At 40.6% G+C, this 19846-nt stretch overlaps 1 protein-coding gene across 1 annotated transcript; it reads right to left on the bottom strand.

Moving 5' to 3' along the window:
• Positions 1-242: 242 nt before the first annotated feature.
• On the bottom strand, positions 243-18785 carry LOC130601754 (elongin-A-like). The gene is made up of 12 exons (XM_057414035.1): positions 18586-18785; positions 17671-17698; positions 11366-11422; positions 9953-10065; positions 8199-8898; positions 6700-6799; positions 5692-5865; positions 4984-5081; positions 4005-4185; positions 3384-3507; positions 596-714; positions 243-471 (listed from the first exon to the last, which is right to left on the bottom strand). The coding sequence occupies exons 1-12, from the start codon at positions 18783-18785 to the stop codon at positions 410-412; spliced, it is 1956 nt and encodes a 651-aa protein (XP_057270018.1). The 3' UTR covers positions 243-409.
• Between the last annotated feature and the right edge of the window lie 1061 nt (positions 18786-19846).

Genomic DNA, 19846 nt, shown 5'->3' with positions numbered 1-19846 from the left:
ATACCTTTTTGTGCAAGAGATGACAAGACCTCTTTGCAATTGCAATTAAGTACACTACAAGCTAGCTTTGGACCTGGCAAAATATACCCACAGCTTAACTGCTTCCATGAAAAGCTTATGCAATGTGTACACAAACTGATAAAAACAGCATCTATAAAAGTCCACATAAACTTATCTGTCATTAGCATGTACTGACCTTATTTCAGTTCAGTTTTCCTCGTTATGAATAAGAAAGCAGCAGATGAAAGAACTCAGATGTTTCAATTTTTATTGCAAATCATTTGCACCTGCAGTGTTTCATACCTATTTTAACTAAGGCAAAGTGAAGAATGTTTGCATTAACATTACTTGCATTAGCTGTAGCATGATATACAAATAGTCACTCAGACTTCAAATACGTAGCCTCATTTTATCGTCTTCCAGCTCTACTCTTCAATGCTCTCAAAGTTTTCTTCATGATTGGTGCGATTTCTTCAGTAACAACAAAACAAAGAGACCAATTAGGATTACAGCTGTAAGGGACTTAAAATTATATTAGCATAATATTAAGCATATATTAACAGACAGCTTTATGATCTTAGTAAATTCCATTTACTTTTGATAGGCTTCTTTCCATCTTGAATCACTACACTTGAGCTACAGCTTCCACTGTTGCCAACAGGGACTGGATTTGATGATACGTTATTTCTATTTCTGCTTTCGGGAATCTTCGTTCTTTTGAAGAAAAAAAGAAAAGAAAAGAGTGTTTGATATCAAACTACTATTTGCTTTGGCTCCTTTTGGAAAAAAAGGAAAACAAAAAGCAAACAACTGATCACAAACGTTTAAGATATGTAAAAAAACAGGATAATTTAAATTAAAATGGCTCTCACTGGTCACCTAGTCCATTTCCATTCTTGCACAAATTTTCCATTTATCAGATTTGATGCATTTTACTAATCTTTAAAATTAAATTATTGGACTTTGTGACAGATTAAAACATTTAGCAATATCACTGTGATTCATAATACCCTGTGTTACCGTTTGCTCCTTGTGTTTACTTTTCTCTTAGAACACAGGTGAACTGCTAACTACCTCTCTGACAGAAAATGAGGGCAAATTTACACAACCTTTTGGGTTTTTTTCCCCCCACAAGTAGTAATGTCTAGCAAAAGGCACAGTAACTAACCCTAAATATTATGTTGGGATCCTCAACAGGACAAGGACTAAGGCAGACACAGATACAGAACTGATGTCCACTCTTAAGACAGTTAAACCAATGCAGTATTAAAGCAAGTGTCAGCATGATGTCACCAATCTGGGCAGTCTCGTGTGCCTCAGAGCCAGTCACTGACATCTGCTGCCAGTTACATATATATATTTACATAGACATACACACCATTGCACACTGAACATGCAAGGGATCTGCATGTCTGCCACAGGACCTTTTTATCTCCTGCAAGATCAGCTTCTTAAGTGAAGACTTCATCTGTAAAAATTCTAGAACTTGCAAAACCAATAGTTGTTCAGAGGACATGGTCAAAGCAATGAAGTCAAACTTATTGTGCCTAAACAAGCTCTTGTTTTCTCAAGAAGGCAAAGCAATGACACAGTTTCTTTCACACAACAGCAGGTCTTCCTAATTTACCCTGCCTGAGAAAAAAAAAAGCATGCAGGACTTTGAGTACATCATTCAGCTACTGCTCCAGAGATTACTGGAGCAAAAAGGACATTTTACACTACTGCACTTGAAGCACCTAAACTGGAAGGCTGATCTGTCACAATAGAGACAACCTCACACACTGCAGGTGAAAGCAAAAGCCTAACTTGAAGTGTCTTAACCTACTGCCTTGGTAGAGGGCTATCTTTCCCTTGAAAACAGCAACATTATGGAAAAAAGCTTTCCAAGTTCATCAGCTAAAGGTGCAGCTATAAAAACATTGTATCTGATGCAAAAGCTGATTTTAAGAAGTTCCTATATCCAGGCTGTCAATCCTGCTCCATACCGCCACTGTCTTGAGAAGTAAGTCAAGGCTGCTCCACTAAGTTAAGTTACTGAAAATTCACAAAAAGCACACTTTCCCCATGTTTTTTTTAGGTCATTTCCCCACACCATGCTCCTTGAGCTCAGCACAGGTCAATTATCTTGTTCATGTGCCCAAGAGCAGTCAATTACTCAGCACAACTGCAGGCACTGCAGTATCAGAACAGCAACAACTTAAAATTACTCTCTTGATATGTTCAGCTACAAATCAGTCTTGCATCACATCTGCAGCAGCTTGAGTTTTATCCTCCCTGTTCCCAGATATCTATGACTAATGTATTTATCAACCTGCATAACTGTTCCCATATTCAGATTAATGAGAAGTGTTCCACCTGCCAGGTCCCAAAGGGACAACTTTGGAAGAGCTAGCTGAAGAGCAGTTATGCTGATATGAGAAAAACCACAAGCAGTGGGGTCAAGGGAGTGCACCATGCTCATCAGCAGCCACAGCAGTGAGTGACCACAGCTTAAGATACCCACACTCAGGCAGTATGAATACTCTTCATAGCTTTTATGGTCCAGCTGCTGGTACATGGACTCATCGACTCATGGGGTGCTTCAGAATCAAACCTGAATTTTTATTTCATACAAGAACAGGTATTTAAGCAGTAAAAGCCAGTAGTCTGTCTCCACATAGTTAAAAGGTAGATGCTGGTGCTACAGGTTTTATCTCCCTGTTGCAGCCATACTCTCAGATACAAGAAGGTTCATTAGGCTGGCAAGAACAGTAGGACAAACATCACATCTTGGCTTTGGCTTCTGTGGCTGTTGAACTACTCTGAAGTACAGTGTCACAAAGAAAACTTGGGTTTGTGCTGTGCAAAGGAAACATTTGTGGAATCCCAGTTCTTTGTTCCATCAGTGACTAGTGTTTACTACTAGTACAGCCTGACTGTTCCAAACACTCCTTTAAGCTGCCAAAACAGAAACCTGCCATGAGGACTATTAAAAGTTGCAGAGATTCACTGAGTCAGCTACATCACTCCAGGCAGCTGACTGGGATTTTATGAAAGCAAGAGAACATGTGAGGCTACTGGACAGGTTTATAAACACAGAACATGAACACTGAAGTCTCCCCAGGATGTCAAACAGCATTAGTGTAATGCGGAGAAAAACAGGAGCATCCGCTCACTCTCCAGTTGGAAGGGTGAATTCATCACTGGCACTTTGGAGAAACATGTGATGGCAACGCATATGCAGCAGAAGAGCATAAAAGGCTTAAAAAGCAAGTTAGTTTCTATTCACTAGCTGCTTAAAAAAGCAAGTACAAAGTCATTTATAACTTCAAAAATATTTTGCCAGCAAGCTATTGGACTGACAAAAGACATCTAAAATTAAAACCATACTACAGAACTCGTACTTGCACTTCTCTATGGGAAGAAGCTGGGTGACAGGTCCTGCTGTCCCGTGGATTTCTTGCTGCCTGCGAATGTTCCTTGGTGGTTTTGCTGCACTGGTCATATAAGCCATTTTTACTTGCCTGCCTAATACAGAAGAAGAGAGCAGAGGATATGTGACTTCTTTTGCCCATTACGGTCAAAGTTCAGTTGATAATATAGTTGTGTGGCAATTCCTAGGTTTAAGTTTAGGAAAAACTAATTCAGGAAAGCAGAATCTGGTACCAAAGTAGTAACTGAACCACAGCAAATCACATATAGACTGCATGCAGTATTTCTTCATTTTAACATTGCTATTTGTAATTACATTTGCAATCTTTGCATTGCTGCATAGAATCCACATTCTAACCAGTAGGTAAGATTGTCTACTGCATGCTGCAAGTATTATGCATTAATGTATTGTATTATTGCATACATATTTTTTGAGCAACTTGTAAGTTAAGTGTTCTTTTACTTGATGTCTTCTCTTAGAGGTACAGCACTAGTGCTCAGTGCAAACAAATCACTAAAACCTACATATAAAGCACCAAGAATAGCAGAAGAAACTGAGTTTTGTAAGTGTAAAAGCTAGCCAAGGATTCTACCTTTTGGTTTCTCAGACTGAGCTGAAATAATATTTTTTGTAAGCGTCTTCAGTTTTTCTTCTCTCTGATTAAACAGTCTCAAGTACATTTCACGCCAAGACTCATATTCCAGGAGGCTCTTGCTTTTAAAATCTCTCTGGCAGTGTTTCTTCCACAAGTGGTCACATTCTTCTGTAAATGTCTAATTTGAACACAAGATATCTTAAGTCAAAAACTTAAAAATAGTATTTTTCAAGAATACCTGTTAGCTGAGCCTGCAGACAAATCCCAATGCCCTGGTGGAAAAAATGCAGAACAAATCCCACCACACACGCTGCCACAGGTACCCCCAAGATGGGGAGTGGCAACACCATGCTGAGATACTGACTTCAGTCTAGAAATCACACAGCTTCATATAGCAGAGCTCTATACTTGAGTTAGTGAGTTATGCTCACAAGCCACAGTTGTGTTTCCAGCACAGGCTCAGGCCACACCAGATCTCAACTTCAGCCACAAGGAAAAACAGCCAACTTGCACTATGAAGTGCTGAACACTCCATGTCCAAATGCACCACAGAGCCAAAATCCTAACAGTGTAGATAAATCTATCACACATCAAGTCTCACCCCAGATACTTCCCAATTGGCATGCTTTTCAGCCTTAACAGCTTAACTTGGAAACAGCTGGTTCTGTAACAACTTCCCCAGCTACATCAGCGGTAAACACAGAATACTCTTTTTCCTTATTTTTGGAAACAAAAACACTTCTCTACCCACGCTGGCTTTCACTTAGTGAAGAGTAATAATTCTATAAAATGCTTTAAATCCTAACACTTGAGAAAGGAAGGCTTGATAATGACAGCTAAATTCAAAGAAATAAGTATTCAAAATAGGAAACCAGTATAACCCATGGAGAAACTTTATCACAAAAGGCACAAGGAAGGCAGAAACAGATGCCTTATGTCCTCCATGGTCCCCTGAATTTAACAAGGCAGATATTACCGGATTACATTCCTCTATTCGAAGCAACTGCTCTGGTGTGCAACGTGTTAGCACAGGCTCAAGAATTTCAAAGGGCACACCTCCTACTTCATGCAGTGCTACAAAAGAGGACAGTACTTTTAGTATCTCATTTATTTTATGCAGTGGGTAACACCACTCAAACACTTTAAAAATAAGAATACAAGTTAATGTTAGCATGCCCTGACAGAACACATGTTTTGAAGTCAGGCTATGAAAATATTTATAAATCAGCAGTTCCATACCGACTGGCAGTTGTATTTGAGGATGCAGAAAGCATCTTTGAATAGCTATTGCCCTGTCTTTACAAATGTGCATCACTGCTCTCTGCCTACACAACAGAATAAACAATTTCTTGACCACCCATTCTTATTTATGTAAACAACCATCTCTGAGGGGGGAAAGGAAAAAAAAAAATCAGTTGGCTTTCTGGCTTATAATCCACAGGACATTATATTTTAACTAAAAATTGGAGCTTTACGAGAACGTAAGCTTTCAAAACAAAGGTACATTTTAGCATGGCTGTAAATCCACTTTATTTATATGCCTTTCAACCTGCTCCAAATCACCATTTATAGCAAGAGGCAGTATCCTTTAGCAGGCCAGTTGCTCGAGGTACAAGCAACGGAGAAATAAGAAATCCAATACACTTTCAGGCACAGTCTGCTACAAATCCCTAAAAGTACTCACAATCAATATTATTTTGAAGCACACGGATGCACTGTTCATACAGCGTAAGCATCTTTGAAAGACAGGCTGGTTTAGAGCCAGAGTAAACTTGCATTTTAGAGTTCAGTCTCCGTCCTGTGAATTGAACTGTTTCACTGACTTGCTGGGGTGCTTCTACAACAGGTGCTATGGAAGCTGGAAACAAAACATCAGGCAAAGATTCCTTTATCTCCTGACATTTTAAAATATTTTAAACATTCAGCTCTGAGAGAAACATAGCTGGTAGGATACACACATTCATTTTTCTTGAAATACAGCATTACCACACTAGTTTCAGGGCCCTTACATGTATTAGTACATGTTGCAGAAGTCTAACACCAAACCAGCATATATATTGAAAGTGAGCTGCACCCACTCAAACCAGCCTTATAAAATTTAGCTCAGGTTTACATGAGCTGTATTCACATCTACATTACTCTGTTATCAGTCAGCAGCACGTTACTGATCTTCCTGAGCTACCCTACAGAACCCAGAAGCTGCAGCAGCAGTGATGTTTCAAGACCAGATGGATACGAAACCACTGAAATCTCACAAGAGATGCTAAGGGAACCACCATCACTTTGTGTCACTGACCTATAAAGGTCTTAGAAAGTTCCTATGCTGAAGGTAAACCTAGTGCTTCTTCTATTTGTTTTATCTAAGGTAGTACCTACTAAGGCTTTGCCTATTGTAAGGTATGGACAGGAGTAAAAAAAAATGGAGCCTGCAGAACTACCACCTGATCAATGCCTCCTCTACATCTGTGATAACCTTCCACAGTATTTCTTTATCCAGCAAGCCCTAAGAGCCTTTATAAATCCTTTCAGCTTCAACATGATTTCCACAGACAAGAAAGTGAAAGCAAGGCATTTCTTTGCCATGGACAGATGATCTAGTATAGTTTAATTAGGAAAAGGGATACAAACATCTCCACATGGAGCTGTAAAAACCTGCACTATTTCACATTTATCAGCCTTGCATATCACTTACCTTTAAAGTCTGCAGCATACGGGGGAGATGAGATTGAGATGTCTGTCAGAAATTTAGGCAGTGGAGTATTAAGAAGATCTTGGAGGGATGCCACCTTGGCCTGTACACAAGACAAGGAAATACTGCTTCAATATTACAAGTCTGGGTTTACCGAGGCTTAAAATAAGCTACAAAAACAGCCCTTAAGCAAATCATGAAGTTAACTAGGATAACTAGAATAACTGCTTTTCTGCACTAAAATCTAGTCACTGGATTACTTTCCAGCACACCCTTTCATATTCTTACTTACCAAGACTACATCACAAAAGGATCTTAGGGGGATATCTGCAATTAGTGCATAAAAAAAAGATTAAAGAACAGAGAAGATATGTTCAGCTAACAGGGTTTCAGATAAATCACTATTGAGGTTAGAGGCATGCAGTGAATGAGACAAAAACCACAAGATGACAAAACCACAATTAAATGTTTAAGGCAAACTAAGTCTCCTATATTGCACTGGATAAATGATTAGCCTATTTGTTTTCCACAGATAACCCCTTAAAAAGGAATTTAAAGATACTGCAATCTGGCAAGTACAGGTTCCTACAAATGCTTGGCATCATATGAACATCTAAAGTGGTGTACTCCAATTGGAAGCTAGGCACAGCCCAAAACCTGCATCACCCTGAGCTTCATCTCAGTATCTTTAATAACTTTTCATAACTGCTTGAACATACAAGATTTTTCCTCAGTTTATGCTAGAGTATCATACACAAGCCTCAACATTAATATTTCTCTGTTTGGACAGAAGATACCACATTCAGATTGCAGATCTACCACAACAGGTAAAGCCAGAACCTTTCACATCACAGTAAAGACTGAAGAGATCTCTAATTCCCAGTGCACAAAAGGGCTTCATTTAAAAGGTCTAATTAATGCACATTTAGATCTACTTTGGCTCAGAGGAGCTATTTAAGTCTCATCTCCCTCAAGGACTAGGATATTTCAATTTGCAAACATATAAGCTCTTTTTAGATGCTGTACTGTGGTTTACTTCAATGCCTTAAAAAAAAAGTTCATTTCCACCACATATCTTAACATTCACTATTACAAACTACAGCATCTGACAAAATGACTGTGCTATACACAAACAACTGCTGTAGTCACAAACCAGGTTGGTCAAGAATGGAAGAAGGGGATATCTTTCCAAAAGTAAGCACTTCTACTTTGCAGGTAAACAGCAGATTAGCTTATAGAGATTGAAGACTATTGCCACATTGGAAATCACCTTAAAAATACAAAACAAATCAATTGTAAACTGCCAGTATGCAATAAATCGGGGGGGGGGGAGGGGTTCACCCCAATTACTGCAATTATTAGCAACTGCATTGCAATCATCATGCCAGCACCAGCCAAGCTGTTGCTGAAAATAAATACAGCTGAATTTGACTGAAAATGAGTCCAAAGCATTTATTCATCTGCAGTTTATTTGCTATTATCTCAACCATGCAATGGTTTACCTTCTTATTGGGAATTTCCAATTGAGCATCCTCACATTTTTTTACATCTTCCTCTGCCTCTTTCACATAGGAAAAGTTTGAAGTCTTTTGTAGTAACAAGCTGTCTTTCTGTTCAGAGCACTTTTTTGGCTGTGCACCTGTAGAGTAAGCCTTCCTCTTTCTTTTCTTTGTAACCTGATCATAAGTAAGGTAAGATTCAAAAGACATCGTAGGGGCCTCAAATTCCTCATCACTAGATAACTTGGCTTTGCTTTTTAGGACAAGTTTTTGCTTTGGTTTCTTCACATGCTTAGGATTCCTCTTTTTGGAAGCATCCCTTCTAGGCTTTTTCTTCAGCTGTGGCAAGTCTTCATCGACTACAGAGGAATGCTGCTCTTCCGAAAAATTCTTGCTCTCTGTAGAGGTTCTCTCTTTGAAGTCACTTTCTTTAGCTCGAGGATTGGTACCCTGGGAAGCATGCTCATAATTACCGTTGCTACATTCTTTATTATCACATTCTTTTTGAGACTCAGAATCTGTACCTTGGTGGATCTTTTCAATACAAGTATGCTGCTTATTCAACTTTTTAGAATCGGGAGCACTGTCAGAACTTCTGGAGGTCAGTACAGATGCTCTGGACTTCTCTGAAGGTGTAACCTCCTTGGAAACGGAAGATTTTGTCTCATCTTTTTCAGTATTTTGTTTTCTTTCTCTGTGAGTGCTGAAACATCAAAAAAAAAAGATTAAATCACATTCCATGCTACATCTGATGTAAATTCCTGAACAATCTTTTTACTATATTAATAAAACTAGAAGCATTAAAATCACACCATGCATAATTTTAGAAGCCCCAGACCTGTACTCTGTTGTGGTCTTCCATTATCAGTACAGAACCCCAAAGGAGAAGCTCTTGGGCCCTGCACCACTAATACTGCAACAAGAACTGACAGCAAGACAAGTCAGGAGTACAGCCATAACTGTCAGTAGGAAAACATGCCTGCAATGCTTACAGGGTGTTGGATACCACCTTTTAGACAAGCTTTCCTGCATGCTTTATAACACAGACGTGGTACTTCAAATAATGAAGAGACAGAATTTATGACATACTCTGGAGGTGATACAGATTACAACTGGTCAGCCTGCTTTATCACAGTTTCTGGTATTCCACTTCCCCATTGTTTGAACAACTTCAGACTTAAAATGCAGTATTTAATCTAAACCTCTGGCTTTCTCAGCTAAAATGCCTCAAAAGGTCAGAGGTCTGCAAAACATCTGAAGCACTCAGTTTGGACATGGTGGTGGTGGCTGCTTCATTCTGAAGAAGTCACACCTCTTCAGTGGGACTTCTCCAGTACTGGAAGCCTCTCTCAGTCCACTTCAATAAGAGCATTATAGGAAAGCCCTCTATAGAGGCAAATCACTGGAGAGCTGCTTCATTTAACCACCACCTCTGGGAAGAAAGAGCAAGCTTCCTACTTCCCTGAAGAGCAGTGCCCACCATTGGCTTAGTTCCACTTGCATCAGCTGGGACTTAATTTGTGCCAATCAAAAGAGGCAGTCAAAGTGTGAGTGCTGGATGGCTAATTGACCAATCCTGGTTACTGATTTGTCTGCTGATATTTTATAAAAGCAAAATTTATTTCTTCCACTCAATTTATGTATTTGTCCTAATGCTTACTTGTCATTCCAAACACTTTCCTAAGCTTTCCAAGCTGTATTTTATAAAGTTACACTACAGTATAATTAACTTTCAGAAAAAAAGTTAGCTCACCTACCTTTTCTTTTCAGAAGGAATAAGTTTCTTCCATTGTTTTACCAGGGTTTTAGCTATATTCCCAGCAGTGGCATGTTTCTTAAAACTGTTAACTGTTTTGCCTATGCCAGTTTCCTGTTGAAGAGAGTGCAAGAAAGATGGGCAGAATAAATCAAACATCCCAAATAAAATCTTCTCCAAAACCACTACAAACAGTATCAATGTATTAGTCAGAGTAGTCTTATGGCAGCTAAAAAATAAACACATTTTTTATGCCACAAACAGAACTGAAGGTAGATATTTATAACCAAATACAGGGAATAAAATGCAGTCTTAATACATACAACTAAGAAGTCATTTTCTTCCATTAAATGTATTTATTTCAGTAATTACACTTGGCTCAAATGCTTATGCCCACAAAATCCATACTGCTTGAGTGAATTATGTTTATCAACCCTTTAGGCTTACACAGGTACATTTTAGCATGCTAGAGAGGCCATATGATGGACATATTGTAATGCAAAATGCATCTCAACCACAACAGTAGTGGAGGGGTTAGAGAAGCAGAGTTCATATGACTAAACTCAGTCTCAGTTTCAGCCACATGGGAAATAAAAAAGGATACTTAATTTTACTGGAGAAACCAGAAAATGACAGGTTTTATTTTCATGTTAGCATTTAGCCTATTTATGTTCTTCAAATGCATTAAAAAAATATGTGGAGTCCCCAGCTGTAAGACATCTCTTTCCTCTATTTGACTTGAAGGCTTTCAAAGTCTGTCAGATTATAAAACATGCAAGCTTGCTGCACACATGAGTTGGCTGCAGAAGCCCTTTTTTATTTTAAATAACTAACTGCAATTTTGTTTCCCAACTGAAAAAAAAAAAAAAAATCAGCATTTTTCTTCCCAGAACATAGACACTTTGCTCATAATAACTCAAAGCCAGTGTAAGAATTTCTAATACAAAATTTGATACGATGCATCTTGGATAAGGATACAAGTTACAAGTATCCTTACTTTGGATGCCTGCTCTTTAAATGAAATAAATTAATTTTGAACTGTGAATAAGAGACAAGATTTAGACCAATGACCTAGAGAACATTTTACCCATATTTGTTTAGTTTTACACATTGACTTGAAATCAGTTTTACAGTGAGAAGAAACCACCTCTGAGCAGTAAAGTATTCTCTATATGCTCAGATTCTTGGTCAGTACTATCACTGTTGGCATAATACTGCATTTGTCAAGCATTATGCCCAGCTTTCACTTCATATTTGTTAAAGATTCCATGATTCCCTGCACAAGCCTCTAAAGAAATCATGATTAAGAGTCAAAATTACAAAATGCAACATATTCGCTGCTTCTATGATTGCAGACCGCTGACATTCACACTGTAAATCACTATGGAAGAATAATGTATTATTGGTCACTTACCACTAGAATATCCAGTGATATATCCAAATTCTGTAGTACCTCAAGGGTTTCTATAATCTAGAAGAAAGCATCAGATGCATAAATTCTATTCTGTTTTTCTCATTCTGACTCACACACTTATTCCAAAACCACTCAACAGTGTTAAAAGGAACATCCAGTAACTCCAGCAAAAGTACTCCTTTATTGCACAGCAGGGCTGCGTTTGAAGTCTGGACTGTGAACCAGGATAGTTCTGTAACACCAGAATATCCAGTAGGTACAAATTTACCACAGATTATATTAAAGATCAATAATACAGTAGTATATCTGTAGAACAGGCTACCTACATATGGCCACACTCCTTGCGTAGCAGTGACCCTTATTTGCCACAGAACCAACAGAAAAGCTACATTATGCAGAACCACCATGCAAAAAATCAGCAAGTCTCCCAGTCAGCAGCACCATTTTTCCATCTGCCCAGGCCAAGAAAGGCCTATAGAGCAGGTGGGAGCCCATCTGGCAAAAAATAAGGTTTTGAAAGCTTAACTCCATTTTTTATATCAAAAAAAACCCCAAGCTCAGGCTACAACAGCTGTTCTGTTTCACACTGATAAAACATGCACCTGCTACAAAGTTCAGCGTTTTCCATCAAAACAGGAAAGAATTTTTTTAAAACAAAATGCTCATATTCCTATGAGAAGTGTTTTAATAACACAAAAGTCTCATTTATAAGCAGAGGATAAATTTCTTTGGCAATATAACCAATTCCTTGGGCAATAGGTATGCAGCACCCCCAGAATCTTGCAGTGGACCACACACAAGCATCTTGCCTTATCTTTCACAATCTTCCATGGAGCTATGTTATGTAGATGACAATTAATGTGCAACTGAACTAACAGCATTTCTTAACACTTTCACAAAGCCTGAAGTTGTTCAGATCATTGCCTCTCAAATGGCAATAGCAGGAACTTGCAGGAATGCAAAACAGACTACCCAGAAAACTACTAGAAACTTTTAACAACAGTAATAGATATGCTAACTTAACCAATGAACTGTCATTTATCATATAACATACTGCTTCCGAAATGGTGCTGCAGGAGGCAGAAGAGGTACTAGAATAAGCAAGTAGCAAACTTGAAGCAGCAATTTACAAACTGCAATGGGGGTACTTTTTTCTACTGTTTTTTAAGTTCCATTGTTCCTATAATGCATTAGTAATGTAATCCCACATTTGACACTGAATTTCACTGTGTACAGTGGGCTCTATCCACATCCCTGATACGCAGTTCTTCCTGCAAATTATCCACCTTCTTAACAGTGTTTGAGACCTAGAGAAATACAGGAGAAATGCTTCACAGCCTGGGAAAACATGACAGAAGCTATAATGGTAAGACATACACCTAAGACCAGAGGTAGCAACCCTCTCCCACTTAAGTACAAAATGGCAGGATACCTACAAAAAAAGAAAAAGGCTTGCTGAGCAAAATTTCAGAACCAGTACAAAACCCATGTGAAGTTTTGCTTATCTCCTATTTAAGATTAAGACAGTCCATGAGCCAGCAAGTTATTTAAGACTACCTATAATGAAGTTAAAAATAATTTTGCATCACAAGAGAGCTATTCTTCCTTCTGAGAAGAATACAAGCTTAACATTTAACTTGTTTCCAGATGCATCAGAGGTATAGGCTACACGTTTAATGACCTGAAGACTTCTAAACAGTCCCACAAGGGAAAAAAAAAGTGTGACAAAGATGCTTTAGAAAAAAAAAAATCCCATAGTAAATGCTTGCAATGCTAATTACAAGCATTAGTGTCAAGTTAGGGTTTTTTTTGTTTAATTTAGTTTAAAAATATATTCCTATTTATTTATTTTGCAATCACCCATTACTGACAGGTTATGTTGTGCTATACAGGATGACTGAAGCAGTGTAAACCCCAGGGAATAAATCCCACAGACAAGAGACAAATCTGCACATGGAAGAACACAGAAAGATTTTTTCCATCAAGTTACAAAAAAAAAAAAAAGCACAGGGGTTTTGACTGTTTCCTTTTGATGGGCTTCAGACTATGTTAATTCATAAAGCAGAATTAATTTCAGAAGAAGAGATTCAGGAAGAAGGCAATTCCTATTCATATAACTTCAATCCAACAGGCTAAATTACAAAAGCACCTAGATTACAAGTATGTCCAAAAGCAGTCAACACATTTTAATGAAAGACAAAGCCACAGACCACACTGTTCATTTTGCTTTCTTGAAATGTGTTTCACATTTGGCAAATTTTAGACACACAAAAGGGTTTCATTGAGAAGAAAACAGAAAGCATTGATCAAACATTCTGCTTTTAGAAGTGATCCTGATCTCTTGAAAGCAGGGAACTGCTCAAGCTGCAGTGAGATCAGCAGCTATGTGTGCACAGAACCAGTAAAGGAAAGAGAGCTCCATTTGCCTTGTACTGTAACTTGGCAATGTAAATAGCAGCATCCAGCCTGCCAACAGGCATTACCCATCTCCAAGCTGTTGGCACTTAAAACCAAACATATTTACAAACACAAACAGCAAATTTAATTTGTGGAGAACATCAGTACAGCAGAGAAACTTTGTGTATATTTATCCTATTTGCTAAAGAGCTCTGATTTATTTATCAGACTAAGCAGGGATGTTTGCTTTTTAAAGCAGAAACATCAAGCTCCAACATCTACCAGACTTTAGTGAAGGCCACAAAAACATACTGTGATGCACAGGACAGAGTAAAGCCTGTCACTGAAACTAAAGCTTGCTAGAAACAAACTTTGGTGTCATTGTATTTATATGGTAGAACATTACAATTATTGTATGATAGTGCTTGGAGCAACATGGTCTAGTAAAAGGCATCCCTGCCCGTGGCGTGGGGATTGAACTAGATGATCTTTAAGGTAGCTTCCATGCAAACCATTCTATGAATCTATGAAAATAAAGCAGAAAGAGAAAGTATTTATCTTAAGTTCATTCTGAGCAGGCCTTCAAGAACAAGATGAAGATTGACCATTCAGATGCCTTGCTCTAACCGTACCTTTTATTGAAGCATTTGTAGCCCATCTGGCTCTTACCTCACTAGACTGTACCCAGTAATTTCTTTTCCCTCAAGTTCTTCCACATGTACACAACACATATGTAACCCTCCACTGGTTTTCAGACTATTTTCCTTTCATATCACTACCAGCTATACCCTTATGGAAAAACTCTATTGACTTTAAAAGACATGGTAAACTTTACAGAAGGTAAAGTTTATTAAAAAAACAAACAATTACAAAGAACATAGATGTTACCTCTAGATACAATTCCTGAACTATTCTATGTAATTCCTAAATACTGGTTTTTAAAGAATGATCCAAAGCTTCTAGGATTGTTGTTTTTACAATAAACAGCATTCTAAGCAAGCCCAAGACACAGATGTTTATGCAACAGACAGACAACAGAAGCAAAGCCTCGTGGACACAGAGCTGGCACACTCATACTGCTCTGAGACAAAAGCAAAGGTGACAATAGGAGCAAGAGGGAGCTAAAAATGAAGGGAAAGAGGGAAAGCAGGAAGGCACTGGAAAACAGAGAGCAATGGTAATGAGCAGTGGGTAAGAAGCATGTGAGCAAACAAAATTTTCCAGAGTCAAAACTGAAAGTGATGATAACAGCAGATCCCAACTGTGCCAAGTCTGATCTCTTCCCACTGCACCAGTGTTGTGTCATTATCCCTTATACAAGTGTTGTACAATCTCTTTTTTTTTTTTTTCTACCTGAGCCTGGACCCTCAGAAAGGATGGGACCAATAACAGACCCCCCGGCCTTCTGTGGTCAAGGGACTGGTTCAACATTTCACCCCAGTAGCTTTTTCCTGCTTCCTCTCCTTCCCTCCTTGCCCATTAGCTGCGTATCTCTCTCTCTGAGGAATCCCCATGATTAGCTCATGCTGATCTGTAACACAGCCCATGGAATTTCACCAAGTCCGTAACTTCTGGCTGAGCTAGACACCTTGTCTGAAAGGTCACCAAGACTCTGAAGACAACACATTAGGAAACCCAACACATTCCCAAGTCATTTCTCTGCCCTCTATCAAACCCACACACCCCCCACCAAAACACAGCACCACAACTGTTAGCTAAAAAAACGTGTCTAGTTTTGTTTCCAGCTACTGAATCTAACCATCTCTTTCTGCTAATGAAATGTTTCTTTCGAACATCTTGTACAATACAAATGTAAACACTAATTACATACTTTAGCTTGGTTTTTCAGTTTCAGCAAGTTATGCTAGCCAGACCTACCTACAGCCATTCTCTATCTTTCCAGCTTGGCAGTGTTTTTAAAAACAGTCCCCAGAACAGGACGTAATATTCCTGTAATTGTCCCTCTAATACTATATAGCAGTAATAACATAACCCTGCTAAGCTACCCAAAGATAGCATTTACTCCATAAGCCACTGCATTGTGCTGCAATTTCATGCTCAACTGGTAATACATCAGAGCTCCGAATCATTTTATGAGTCAATGCCTTCCAAAACACAGTCTCCTATCCTGAGTGACCTACATTCATAGCTCCTAGCTGTGACTTTCCACTGAGCCATGTTAAAATGCATGCTGCTCAAATGAACGTAGCCTAGCACATGATCAAAGCTGGTTTCTAGAACGGTCTCCCTTCATTCACCACAAATTACTCCAGTATTTGTAGCATTTCCCTACCACACTTGCTGTCTTCTAAATTAAGAAACATTTGACTAGCAGCATGTCCAGAACAGATGCATAATCAGCTCTCACCCCCAAAAATCCCACAACAAGCCCACAACCAAGCCCACAAATTAATATTGTTTTTTCATGAGGTCTAGCACTTATTTTTGGTGAGTGCAACTGAAATCCATTTTATGTATCGCATCAGGTCCATAACACTGCTACTGTAATCAACATCATACAGAAGCAAGCCGAATGCCTCAAGAGATCTGCATATATTTATGACAGCTGGTGTCAGTTGACTATAATTTCAGATAAATTTGGCAGGACATATCTACATAAAGTCTCAAAGTGGCATGGATCATGGCACCATCCTTTAGTTCTATATAAGGTACATCTTACATGCAACATCACGCAGCTGTTCTCATTCCTCCATGATCAATCTCAATGAAGACCATTTCATTTACCTGCATAAACAACAGCACAGTACTTTTTTCCTCTCCTACTGAAATTCTGTAGTACCTTGAGCATCATTCAATACCTAAATCATTTGTTTTGTTCCTTCTTTGGTCAATTCTCTGAAAACTCACTGGGGTAGCTACAAAACCTCACCCATTAAGAAGCCTTTGACATGAACAATAGAGGTTCTGCATCTTCTCTGGTTACTATCAGATCCATAAGTATTCAGCAATTATTAAAAAGTGCCAAGAAATATTATTCTCCTGTATAGAAATAACTGACACCACCAACACTTGGACACACACATCTGTAATGCTGATACACATACCTAAAATTTTTCTCTTTGCCTTTAAAGATGATAATCACGTTTTCTATTACTAGATTTACCTTTTATTAGCAGTGCAAGTCATGAGTGCCGACTTATGACTATCAGTTTCTCACTTCCCCAGCAACTCCTTAGTCCCTGTTATTTGTAAATATTTCTATTTCAGTAGACAGCTTCTCCAAGGACAGCAGAAGTGCTGCAGCACCACCATTAGTCTCATTTTATGCAGCACTTGCTTGAAGTCATGGTACAAAAACTGTGCATCTCCTTCCTTAACGAAGCCCATCTATGGGGCTATACACACTTTTTCACTTGAGTTGAATGTGTTTTGAAGCTTATTGGCTTGTGATCACTTAAAAATTAATTACCTCTAGAACTGTTTGTCTTTTCCCTTTCAATCTCTTGTTCAAAAGAGGGTATCAACACCAACCCCAGGCATTAAAAAAGTCAAAGACTGCAACATCTGATAACTTCTGTTGCACAAGGGATTTTAAATCTACTGAACTGCAAGTTGAAACATCAGAAGCAGCACCGGCACAGATATTTGCATTTTGCACAGATAAAACCTACAGCATTGGCATTCAGGAAGATAAACCATTACTCGCTAGGAGAATCAGTATTTTCTATACATGTATACATACACACACTTTGAAAAGGCACAGTAGGTATGTTTAATAACTAAGCTTTTCAAGTTCATTAACTACCAAATGCATCGCAGATTTTGCTGCCACCCTTCAGATCCGAATACTTCTACGAACTTGTATCAAATTTTAGTGTTTTAGAAATCTATCACACCAAATGCATTCTGTACTTTCAAATGGAATTCAACCCTCAAAGAAAACCCACCTTTTTGAGTACACCTTCTTCAGTCAAATGTGATTAATTACTTCGCAATACATTAAGGCCAATCTGGCACATACTGCTTGGCTTCCATTCCCTTCAGGGTCCAGGCTGCAGCTGAGAGAATGAGGGTGTCTTCCCCCCCTCAGCTGCCCTGCAGTCTGTGCTTATCTCCCCTTTTGCCTCTGTACTTCAAGGGTGTCAAGCACAACTTCCATAGGCTGCTCTGATCCATCTCCCCACTAACGTGTGCTTACTTCAAGTATTCCTTATCTAGTCCTTGCAGCTACTACCACCCGACAGAGATTATTTGATTTTTTTTTTATTTTTTTTTCGGAGATAAGAGCAGCTTTGGTCTTGAGCACCAGGAATAAGAATGCAGGGTGCTACAGCTCCCTCTCCTCTTGCTGCACACCATCGAAACAAAGCAGAAATACCCATTTCGCCAAGAAAAGCCCTTATGAACACAAAAATTAGCACCCTTGCTGTTGCATTTCCACCTTCTGGCCAAGCTGACAAGACTTCATGAAGCCAGTGTTCTTGTTAGATCATCTACGCGGTCAGATACAAGAACGTAGCCTTGTTTTCCTTCTCTTCCTCACCCGACTGCACGCATGGCCTCTTGACCACCCATAGAAAGCCTTAGCCCTCACCCAGGTAATAACCACGCATGACCTGACGGCCACCAGCTCTCCTTCAACCCCTCCTGGTCACAAGAAGGGACGGAAACTAATCGGCGACTCGGGGCCGCAGACTCACGCACGGGTTCCCCCGCCGTGGCCCGGCGCGCTGCACTCGGCACGCCCACACCCCTCTCTCCTTGCTCGGCAGCGCCAGCAGCCGATGCGGAAGGCGGGCAGCGGCAGGGGGCAGCCCGGGCGTCTCAGGGCGGCGAGGGCCAGCGGCCTCAGCCTGCCCTACCACGGCGCTTCGTCCGCCAGCAGCACCGCCACGCCCCCCGCCACTCGCGCTGAGTGGACATGCGGAAAGCAGGGCAACCCCCGCGTGAGCACTGCCGCCAGAGCCGGGGCGGTCGCGGGTACCTCGTCGGGCTCCTGAGCGCCCCCCAGCCTCTCCTTCAGCTCCAGCACCCGCCGCGCGGCGCTCCGCCCCTCGGCCATGGCAACGGGACCCTCCCTGCCGCGGCCGGGTTTCTCAGCCCTCGCTCGCCCCTTTTGTAGTAGCGGCCGCCGCGCCATTGGCGATTTGGAGGAGCGGCCCGGCCCTGCCCCCGCAGGGGTCAGCGGTGCCCACCGTTTTTTCAGATCCCCGCTGTGCTTTGTGCGCCAGGCCGCGTCTTTCGAGCCGCCCTATGCCTACGCCCGAGCTTTCCCTGGGGACTCATGGGCGGGGGTCAGGCCCAGCCGAGAGGCGGGGCGGTGCGGGGCGGCCGAGCCCCCCGCGCTGGCCGGGGCTCTGGTCAGGTCTCACGGGGGCGGGCTCCGGCAACAGGCAGCGATCCAAGGTGGCTCAGCGCTGCTGGGCTGTTCGCAGGTAGCTGCGGCTGACCTGGTGTTTGCTACCAAACAGCAATGATAAAGGCTGCATGATTTTCTTCGTTCTGCCTCTCTTGACTTAATAATACGCAGTGTGCTACTGACCAAGCACAGCTATAGTTGAAGTAATACCATGGAGATGAGTCGGGGATGGGGAGGTGGGGAACAGCAGGCTGCACCAAGGAATGGCATGGCACATACTCTTTCCCCTGCAAGAGCAGCAAGGTGTGCCCATCAGTACAGACTTGCCACCCTCAGGAGAAGCTGCCATAAGAGGTCTGTGCAGCCGGGGTGCACTGAGTGATGCAGGTGGTAGGTGGCACACCGTTAGCATCAGTCACGCACATTTGCTTGTGCAAACTTGTTCAGTTACCAGTAAGGTCTGTGGCATTTCTGCTGTCTGTGGATGGCTGTAAGGCTGCTTAGTGGCACGTTAAGCACTATGGCTTGCATAGCAATAGCGAGGCCAAGCCTCTTGAAGACATGGCTGGCAGGCACCCTACTGCAGTCCTAACATGCAGGTGAAAGCAGCACTCAGGCTGAAGAGGACATCGTTTGTTTTGTGTTTGTTCTGCCTTAGAGTCTGATGGCGAAAGCACTTTCAGGTTCTGCAACTCCCAGCATGGCTTCTCTCTCATTTCTTAAGGTCACAAAAGATGTAGGACAGGGAATTGGTCTTTGGTGCT

The sequence above is a fragment of the Pezoporus wallicus genome, unplaced genomic scaffold (genome assembly GCF_028554395.1).
Source record: "Pezoporus wallicus isolate ANWC-B61680 ecotype Strahan unplaced genomic scaffold, APGP_CSIRO_Pwel_v1 contig_6428, whole genome shotgun sequence".
Taxonomy (NCBI): domain Eukaryota; kingdom Metazoa; phylum Chordata; class Aves; order Psittaciformes; family Psittacidae; genus Pezoporus; species Pezoporus wallicus.
Note: the sequence above shows the minus strand (reverse complement) of the source record. Positions and strands in the feature narration are given on the sequence as shown.

Excerpts from the sequence above, each read along its gene's own strand:
- LOC130601754 (XM_057414035.1), bottom strand. The coding sequence starts at position 18,785 with ATGGCCGAGGGGCGGAGCGCCGCGCGGCGGGTGCTGGAGCTGAAGGAG. Across the intron at positions 5,082-5,691 it reads GCTTCAAAATAATATTGATT|CACTGCATGAAGTAGGAGGT; the intron begins GTGAGTACTTTT and ends CCTCTTTTGTAG. Across the intron at positions 472-595 it reads TGGAAAGAAGCCTATCAAAA|AAATCGCACCAATCATGAAG; the intron begins GTAAATGGAATT and ends TTGTTACTGAAG.